Here is a 10212-nt window from a genome sequence, read left to right on the forward strand (position 1 = left end):
ACCATAGTATTATACTATGTGAGTTTGCTATACTGTTCGTCTTTTCCACCAGTTTTTTTTTTTTTTTTTTTCATAAATATAAGTAGTTGATATTTGCGCAGTTTTCGCAACTCGCGCACACAACTCCCTCACATAACTTCATAGGTATTGAGCCACTACGGTTAATGCCAACAAACAATTACAATGTTCAATGAATGTCTCACACACTCGTAGTAGGTTTCATTAATATTATAGTGGGGATCTAGGGGTTACATTACTTCCAAACTATTGATTTATTTTTCATAAATGTGTATTTTTTATTATTATAGAAAAGTGAGTAAAATTAAAATTGAGTTTTCAAAGATGATTTCTCTTGACAATATTATAATTAATTTTAATATTAATAATTATTTTTCTTATAAATTTTTTTAATGATGTTGGGAATATTAAAAAAATTTACTATCACGGAATTGAAGTCTAGAAATCAAGCAAACAATAATCACAACTGGAAAATTGAATTTATGGGTGAGGTTGCATATGCATGATAGAGGTTAATTTATGTATACAAACTCCTTAAAATATGTACTCATGGGGCCTTTTATAATAGAAATCTCAAGTGCAAGACCTTCTTCTAACAAAGAGAATCATTCTTGCTTTGGGTTCATAGGAGGAAATTCCCATAAATGGATTTACCATACTTTTTCAACACATGCTTGATAACCTGTGCATGCAGGCTGGAACTTGGATATGTAGATTACCAATCCGTGTGTGTGGAACTAGGGTTCCAAAGGGTTTTTGTAGGTTTGAAAAATATTGAGTTCTCTATCATCTTGCTTGACTGAGACTTATTGGCAATGGGTCTTTGAGTATCGTCATTGGGAAACGGAGACTTAAGTCATAACAGATATAAAATAAAGTGTCTACAATGTCTAATTAATTCTATTATTGGATTAGGGTTAAAAGGGTGTTAAGTTTCTTATTTTTAATCAGAGAATTAAGTATTTACAAACCATTATAATAGGTTCGAGAATTCATTTTGCACGTAGGGAATGTGAAAAATAAAACATTCTACAACATGTATTTATTAATAGTTACCATATTTAATTATTCATCAATCTTTATAGTTTATAAGATATTTTATTGATAAAATAATAAATAAAGTATTGGAATATTCACATGTGAGTGGTGTGGTTAGTTAATTTTTGAAATCCCACATGAGATGCTAATGACAAGAGTGAGTAGTTAATTTAACAAAATTAGGCCCAAACTCATTAGCTTAACTTTTGGCTCAATAAACCTCTCAATTGAAGTCTTCCTAAGGTGTTATCTCCTTAACAAGTGGTATTAGAGCCAATGATTCAAGATCAAGTGTTTGTTACTGGATCATACCAAGTAGAACAAGGAAGATTCCCATGCAAACTCCACCCATGGTTTGAGTAAAGTTTAGTATTTTGTTAATGTTATACCACTCAATATTTTTTATTGGTCTAATATATTCAAATCATACCTTTATATTACACTTTTTTTGGTCCTTAACATGCATATCAAATTTTGTAACTAATGAATGTTATTTACTATTTAATTAACTATTTTTAAATAAAGCCGTTTTTTTAATCTCTAATCATCTTAATATTTTGCAAGAATTGCGAATATAAAGATGCAATGTAATATTTGACCAACAATTTACATTTTTGTAACTAATTTTATTGACGTATAATATATAATCAAAATTAATTGCTTAACTATTATAGCACATAATGAGTATTATACATGAACTATAAAAATATTTTCTTATTAAAATTTTGAAAATGAACAAATAGTGTGCATGCGCATCATGGTGGATATCGGCTAGTATGTCTAAAAGCGCACTATAATTTTAGCTATAGTGGTCTAAGGTTTTGCTGAGTGAAGCATTTCTTGAGAAAGAATGAAAATTCTCTTTATTTAATTTTTCACCCCATTAAAATCAATAATTGCATTTATGTTAAGGTATTAATTGTCACGTATTAATAGGAGAAATGCATTGAATTTCATGTATTAATTGGTGCATTACTTATTTATGTAAAGGAATTTATACCACAATTATTAGACCATACTAGACATTAACCCAATGCATCATCAGTCGAACTGCAAGGTTAATAAAAAATTAAATGGATATAAAAAAAAAAGTTTGAAAAATCCTAAAATAAATATGAAAAATGAAAAAGTAGGCATGGCTAAGTTACTAATCAAAACTAAGTCTAAAAAACAAGCCATAGAATATAATTTAAACAAAAAGTTTCATAAGTCACATCACTAGAAAACATAAAAATAAATTAAAAGGAAGTTATAGAATTGTAGCTAAGTCTTTGATAAATAAAATTTTATTACATTACACTTCTTAAAATTATTTGGAAGAAAAGCATATATCAAACTACAAAGTCATATTCTATGCATATTGCATATTTCACTAGCTGCTCTTGTCCCATTGATTACAATATGAGCCTAAATATAAAACTATATCTTTATTGAATAGTCCAGCATCTACCTCATTATAAAATCCTTTGGTTTCATTACGCTCCAAATTAATTTTTTTTTAAAAAGGCATTGCAATGGACCTGAAAAAGTAATCTTGTTCAAATTTACAATAGTAGTTGGGTGAAATCAACCGGTCCAAGTTGCATGGTTTGCCAAAAGCCCACTGGGTTTAAATGAGTTTTGTTAGTTCAAATGCATGTAGTAGTTCACTAGATTACAAGATTATTGGTCAGACCAAGTAGACCAGTCGAGGTTTCATAACTATGATTTGTACGGTTTAAAAAAAAATTATATAAGAATACTTATTATCAAAACCAGATAAAAATTCAATTGATTTTGAATATGACATTCATCCTCAAGTTTAATTTCTTTGACAACAACTGACCTTTTTTTTTAACTATTAAAAAGAAGAAACAAATTTAATAGAACATGCAATAAATAAATAAATAAATATATAATTATTTGTTATACATCTTTAAAAAAAAAAGTGTTATATATATAAATAAAAATTCAATTGATTTTGAATATGACATTCATCCTCAAGTTTAATTTCTTTGACAACAACTGACCTTTTTTTTTAACTATTAAAAAGAAGAAACAAATTTAATAGAACATGCAATAAATAAATAAATAAATATATAATTATTTGTTATACATCTTTAAAAAAAAAAGTGTTATATATATATATATGAATACAAAGGAGTAATATGTTTATAATTTTAATTGTAATAATCTAAACAGGCTATATTTTCTAAATTATTTTAATTACCGGTAATATGTAATATGTGTGTGTATATGTATATATAGTAATCTAATTAAATTTGTCCTATATAATTGTAGGGTCACAATTTGTAACTCAAGCCTAAAAAGTATGGAATATGAGTCCAATGAGCCCAATACAATGAATTTGTAGAGAAGTGGGTGAAAGAACTAAGCTTTTGGTGGATTGGACAACGGCTGGTAAGTATTTCAAAGATGAACAAGCATGAACCATACGTAAAACTCAATGAAATGATTGTCCGAGGAGATGAATTAATACAATAGTTCTCAAAGTACATGCAATTCTTAAGACTACAGTAATTTCTTTTCTTTTTCTCCTTTTCTTTTTTTCGATCCCCCTCTTATGTGAGATCTTTTACATTATATAGTTCCTTTCAAGCCATCCTAATCATACACTTGTTAATCATCTAAGCTTTCACTCCAGTACATGTCCCATCAGACATCTTCTTTAGCTATCTGTGAATGGTAGTAGCTGAAACTGCACTATTCAGGAGTCTTCTCCACATAAATGCAGTCAGAAAAGTTGTTGCAGTGCATTTAATGCGGTGGTAGCGGCTTTTCTCTTAGATATTTCTGTGTTCTTATCACCTTTGTATGTGCCTAAGGTTCATCCTAATCGTTGGAACTTCCTGGAAGGTCACCTAAATTGCCCAAATGCTTGCCTGACCGATATTCATCATGTTCGAGAAGGAGATACTCCTCGGACTATATTCATTCATTTTTTCCTTACGTGATTCTCAATTTTGGAGCTTCTCCCGATCATTTACTCATCCTCGGACATGTCCACATCCTCGAATAAGGCCCAAGGCCCAATATGCAAATTTGGGCTCTCATTCTCACAATAATTAAATTGAGTATTAATAAAGTAAATGTGTTTATTTTCTTGTATTAATTATTTATAGATGGTGCACTAATTATTTATGTAGAATTAATTTTAATAATTATTTTTATAAGATTTATACATAAGATATAATTGATTTGGAATATAATATTCTTGTTGAAATTAAATTGCTTTGATAACAATTTAAACAAAGTATAGAAAAAATAAAAGCAAACATAATTACATAAAATCAAGAGAGATGGGTTCAAGTTACACCTGGTGTAGCTCTAAAGAGTTACACATTTTTTAAACCATTGGATTTAAGTAAATCCAACGGTCAAGAAAAGGCACTCATTAATGCTAATATTTTGATTAGGATATTATTTATTATCCCTTATTTATAATATTCTATACTTATCTCTAAACCCAAAAATAGGTATACATTTTTCACTCCTATCTCTTTCTCCTCCATCACTCTTCCACCTCCACTGCCATAGGAAAATAATTCAAGAAAAATTGTAATTAGACTTTAGCTTTTGTTATGAACACCGGCCATGAGTATATATATAACCTTTAAAAGAGCTAAATGGAAACAAGGAAGTTCATGTTGTAGATCCAACCAAATGAGATTAAGGCATAGTTGAGTTTGAGTTTCTTTTGTGACGAGATTGTTCGAGATTGTTTGACGAAACTTTTGGCCAACCTAAACTACTATAAAGTATAAACTTTTTATCCTGTCTTTCTTTCTTTCTATGTATGATGAGTCGTTAAAGACAATGGGCGATAAGCCAAATAAGCTGGAGAAGAAATAAAACTGAAATTGGCTATATCCAAAGTTCTCCTTAGCTGTCTTGTCGTTTGTAATATGGTTTAGAGCATCTGGGGGACAAGTTATTGGGAAAAAGTGGCTGCTTTTGTTTAGATAATAATGGGTAAAATTATTAAATTCACGATTGATCAGATCATTTCATTTAACAGGGAAATATCAAGCAAATGCTTTTGAGTTTTGAGTTTTGAGTATTGATTAAATGCTAGCAGGTTTTAGGCTTTCGTTTGATTTGAAAGGATTATTTTGCTGGAGAAAATAGCGGGGAGAGAGTTTATTTTTTCTTTTTTCTTTTTGGTAAATCAGAGAATAGATTAAGGGGAAAATACATTTGCATTCACAAAGCGATCAAAAGTCACTCCAGAATTATCCAAATTTACTAAAAGCAGCACCTCAGTAGGAGGGCTTAAAAACACAAAATAATAAACATTTAGCAAAGCACCACATCATGCGAGCGCATCCGCACACTTGGTCGCCTCTCTAAAGCAATGTTAGATCTTCACATGAGGGATGAGCTTCAGCCCTTCCTTGCAGTCCGCCAGAATTGGCTTGTTTGAACTAGAGGAGTCATTTGCTTTACCAAGAAGATCAACCAGCAACTGGGCATCCAACTCAACTATCACAGCCGACAGATTGAGGGAAATGCATAGCTGAATGCCATCTCGAAGAGCCCACAACTCAGTTGCAACTCTTGTAGCCCAGCCTATAGCTCTCGCATACCCTCTTATCCACGCCCCATTTGCATCTCTTATAAGGCCACCCCCCCAGCCCGACCGAGGTTCCCCAAGGAGGACCCATCAGAATTTACTTTAAACCAATTAACTGGGAGCTGCAACCACTTCACTTGGATAGTAGACTTTGTAGGTGCACTATGGACGTTTGCACCAACAAAGACATACTCCGTCGCCTTCGCCAAAACTTCAACCTTAAGATTTAGGGAGGGCTTGGCCTTTTGAGACACCACCCTATTTCTTCGGATCCAAAGGCACCACAACCCAATCGAAAAAACGATACTCCAATCAATTCCCAATGATCCATAGCAAGCCACACTACACACATTCAATCTGAGCCAGTCCATAAAATTCATCCCATAGAAGTAATTGGCTTGCATCGGAGGAGAGATAGATTCCCAAAAGGATTTTGCAAGGGTGCACGATCTCAATAAGTGATCAATGGTTTCCGGGTAATTGTTACACAAAGGGCAAGTGTCAAAATCAAGGATGCCTCTCTTTGCAAGAACAGCTCGCACTAGGATACTCTCATGACAGCACTGCCATATGAAACATTTAATCTTGGGTATAGCATTTGCTTTCCAAACCCAAGCTCCTCTAAATTGCCCACTGTCTAGATTGTCCATTTTGGAGCAGGTTATGTGGTACGCATCCTTGGAATCAAAATCTCCATTTGGGGAGGAGATCCAAGCCATCCGGTCCTCAATGTTGGCAAGCCGAGGTATAGGCGTAGCTTTAATGTCCATAAGGATGTGCCTCGGAATGGGAAAGGAGCATTTAGACCAATCCCACCCTGCGGTGGAGACCATATCCTTAATACGAAGAAATTCTTCCTCTCGTTGAAGCGGACTTCTAAGAATGCCTTTATCCAACCACTTATCAAACCAGAAAAAAAAGGCTGCTATTTCTACCAGCTACCCACTTTGATCCTTCTGTAAACACTTCGTGCCCCTTAGACAGAGCACTCCAAACTTTCGAGCAAGCACGCCTAGAGAAATCCCTTGTTAAGGACCTTCTTCGCAAATACTTTTGGCTGAGCACCCGCGCCCATAAAGACTCATTTTCCTTATGAAGGCGCCAATTAAGTTTGGCAAGAAGGACCTTATTTTTCTCACTTGCAGCTAATAAACCCAACCCGCCCTTCTTCTTTGGTTTGGTGATTTTTTTCCAACTAATGAGATGGAGTTTTTTCTTTGTTTTGGAATCGCCCCATCGAAAATTTCGACTAAGCCTATCCACTGCTTTGGAGATTTTTGGTGGGATATCCACACATTGCATAATGTAATTAGGGATCGCCGAGGTTACAGACTGAGTAAGGACCATTCTCCCAGCAAAAGAAAGTAGATGGGCTTTCCATCCAGCAAGACGACTCTGAACTCGCTCAAGGATGAATCCATAATCCTGATTAATACCCGTATGCTTTAATGGGAAGCCCAAATACTTCCCTAGATTAGGGGTAGATCGAAAACCCAAGGTGTCACAGAAACTTTCCCTTTCATAGGCGGGGATATTTGGAGAAAAGAAAACTCTGGATTTTTGGCTACTCACCTTCTACCCCGACATATCACAAAAAGAATCCAGTACATCCCGAATTGCCGCACAATTCTTATGATCTGCTTTTGCAAAAAATACAAGGTCATCAGCAAAAAAAGAGATGGGAGAAAGCAATACCTCCTTGAGAAGCTCGAACTGGATTCCAGAGCTTATCTTCACATTTATTTGTAATCAGGGCTCCCAGCACCTCCATACAGAGAATAAAAATATACGACGAGAGAGGGTCCCCCTGTCTTATACCCCTTGAAGGAAGGAAAGGATTTAAGGCACCTCCATTGAAAAGAATTGAGACTGAAGAGGTTGAGATGCAATTCATAATTAGAGCTATGAGTTGGTGCGGGAACTGAAAAAGATTGAGGGTATCTCTGATAAACCCCCACTCTAATCTATCATACGCCTTCTCAAGATCAATCTTAATTGCCATAACCCCAGTTCGACCTTTTTTCCTAGAGATGGTATGGATCATTTCTTGAACAATAATGGCATTATCAACTCCCTTTCTCCCTGGGATGAAAGCAGTTTGGAAAGGGGAGACCAAATCAGAAAGAAGAGGTCTAATACGCGCAACAATGATTTTGGCAATCATCTTGTACACAGTATTACACAGACTAATAAGTCTATAATTGCTGAGCTGTTCCAGACTGGTGCACTTAGGAATGAGGGTTACTAGAGTCTGATTGAGGAAACCAGGAATTTTGCAAGAAGTGAAAGCCTCCTTTATTACCTTTTTAACTAAGTCCCCAACCAACAACCAAAAATGTTGGAAAAATCCCGCGTGAAGTCCGTCAGGGCCCGGCGCCTTATAAGGTTTGAGGGACCAGAGAGCAACGCAGATTTCATCATCAGTAACTGGGCATTCAAGCCCCCTTATTTCAGCATCCTTTAAGGCATAATTCCAGAAGGGCGGGTTCCAATTTACTCGAAAAGAGCTTGTTGACTCCGTGGTAAAGAGCTTAACAAAATGATTTCGTCTCCTTCGCACCAGGACAGAGGTATGAAAGAAAGCCGTGTTCCTATCTCCTTGGACTAGTAAATTTACTCTAGACTTCATAGCCCAGAATTCTTCCTCAATCTTGGATAAATCCATATAGTCACAGATAAGCCTTTTTCCCAAATTAATCAAAAAATCATTTGGTCTACTAGCAAGGGCCATTTGAATACCTTTTAACCGAACTGTGAGGATTTTTTTTCTTAAGGAAGATATTGCCAAAGTGTTCCTTGTTCCAGACTTTCGCTCTGGAGCTGAATTGATCAATGGCCAATTGGAGATTTGTAGCATTTGTCCAAGCATTGCGAACCAAATGTGGGAAGGAGGGGTGAGACAACCACATTGGCTGGAAGCGAAAAGGTCAGGGAAAAAAGGTGGAAGGCAGCCTGTAAGGAGACAGAAGAACTGGGCAGTGATTAGAGTGCACTCTTTCCAGGTGCTGCACATAAGCTTCTGGGTACAGCTCATTCCACACAGGGGTCACAAAAACACGGTCAAGTCTTTCCTAAATAAGATCAGTGACAGGGCGGCGATTTGACCAAGTATATCGAGCCCCAGAGAACCCGAGGTCGATCATTCTACAAGAATCAAGACACTCCTTAAAACGGAGAGCTCTAGAAATATTTACAGCTCTACCTCCAAACTTATCTTCGCCGATAAGCACCTCATTGAAATCACCAGCCAACACCCAAGGGAGAGAGTGAAGAGAAGCTACAGTGGTTAGATTATTCCATAATAGACATCTTTCAGCATATCTAGGGGAAGCATAAATGGCTGATAGTACCCAAGAAGAGTTTGAAGAAATTACCTTAACAATAGCGTGAATTTCTTGCTCAGTTGATGCAAGTTCAGAGACCTCAACTTGAGATGAATCCCACAACACCCAGAGGCCCCCAGCAAGGCCTATGGTCTCCATGTGAATCGCCCCATCAAAAGGCAATCTGTCCGAAATGGCTTTTGGTCTTGGACCACCTATCTTGGTTTCAATAATTATCATCACAGCAGGAGAGTAGAGCTGAACCATATCTTTAATAACACCACAAAAATTTGGGCTTTGGGCACCCCGAAAATTCCAAATAAGTGTACTCATAATAACAGACTGAAGAGTAGAAAAAATAACTTCACGAAGACAATGGGGTATCCCCATCACCCTCCACATGCATCCTGTCAACACCATTCTCAAGGTGACCAACCTCGGACACGTCATCAGTCCGGTTATCAGCATTATGGTGAACATTCAAAACACTCCGTGTATCACACACCACACCCACCATCTCACTATCAAAATTTTGTTGATCTTGCAAAGTGGGGAGCACAACAGGGTGAGTTTCCTCTTGCTCCAGAGAATTACAGTCTCGAATTTTTAAGAGTTTAGCACTGGCAAAATTTGAGGAGATGCCTGCAATGGATTTGCACAGATTTGGATTCGCTGGGATATTTGAGATGTCCAACAACGGCGTCCTCTCCTCCTCCATCCTTATGGTGCCACTATCCATTAGATGGGTCGTTCTCTCTTCCGATCCTTGATTCGTTGCTGTGCTTGAACCTCCAGCAGAGAAGCCCCTAAACTCCCTTATTTCCATCCCAAAATCCCCGGCAGCGCCGATCCCCTTTCCCTTGGTAGCAATCCACTTCTGGGTATGATTTCCTTTATCCTCCACATAAGTTTTTTTTTAAACTCTGGATTTAGCATGCTGCATCCTTACTTTTTGATTTTTTGACCCGATACTTCTTCTCATAGTACTATGCTCATCACGTGTCCCTCCATAGAAGAGAGAGAATGAGTGTGATCTGCAGACATAAAGTTGGGAGATAGAGACCCTCCCATCATGCTTTGACCCACAGACTTGTTATGGGTAGCACTGCCATTTTCTTTTTGTTTTGGGCTTGCATGCATAAAGCCTGGGCTTCGAGTTGGGCTAGACTCCCTGTTGGAGTTAAAAGAGGCAAAGCGTGCCCCTTCTTTCCCTTGCTGACTCTTAACTTTCTTTTTTCGTGTAACAAGCATCCAGGTCCC

General features: G+C 36.4%; 2 protein-coding genes across 2 annotated transcripts; both read right to left on the bottom strand.

Moving 5' to 3' along the window:
* Positions 1-5413: 5413 nt before the first annotated feature.
* On the bottom strand, positions 5414-8663 carry LOC136063422 (uncharacterized). Its single transcript, XM_065763790.1, has 4 exons — positions 7325-8663; positions 6572-7098; positions 5731-6528; positions 5414-5572 (listed from the first exon to the last, which is right to left on the bottom strand). The coding sequence occupies exons 1-4, from the start codon at positions 8661-8663 to the stop codon at positions 5414-5416; spliced, it is 2823 nt and encodes a 940-aa protein (XP_065619862.1).
* Positions 8664-8700: 37 nt separating this feature from the next.
* LOC111986582 (uncharacterized) lies at positions 8701-9219 on the bottom strand. Its single transcript, XM_024018250.1, has one exon. It carries the CDS (start codon positions 9217-9219, stop codon positions 8701-8703), a length of 519 nt encoding a protein of 172 aa, XP_023874018.1.
* Between the last annotated feature and the right edge of the window lie 993 nt (positions 9220-10212).

This window comes from Quercus suber, unplaced genomic scaffold (assembly GCF_002906115.3).
Source record: "Quercus suber isolate HL8 unplaced genomic scaffold, Cork oak 2.0 scaffold_525, whole genome shotgun sequence".
Classification (NCBI taxonomy): Eukaryota; Viridiplantae; Streptophyta; class Magnoliopsida; order Fagales; family Fagaceae; genus Quercus; species Quercus suber.

Bases quoted from the DNA above. Each gene is read 5' to 3' on its own strand.
- LOC136063422 (XM_065763790.1), bottom strand. From the start codon at position 8,663: ATGAGCTGTACCCAGAAGCTTATGTGCAGCACCTGGAAAGAGTGCACT. The intron at 7,099-7,324 runs GTATTGCTTTCT...CCCCTAATCTAG, and splicing joins AGTTCGAGCTTCTCAAGGAG to GGAAGTATTTGGGCTTCCCA. The intron at 5,573-5,730 runs GTAAATTCTGAT...GATGGCATTCAG, and splicing joins TCCCAGTTAATTGGTTTAAA to CTATGCATTTCCCTCAATCT.
- LOC111986582 (XM_024018250.1), bottom strand. From the start codon at position 9,219: ATGGTTCAGCTCTACTCTCCTGCTGTGATGATAATTATTGAAACCAAG.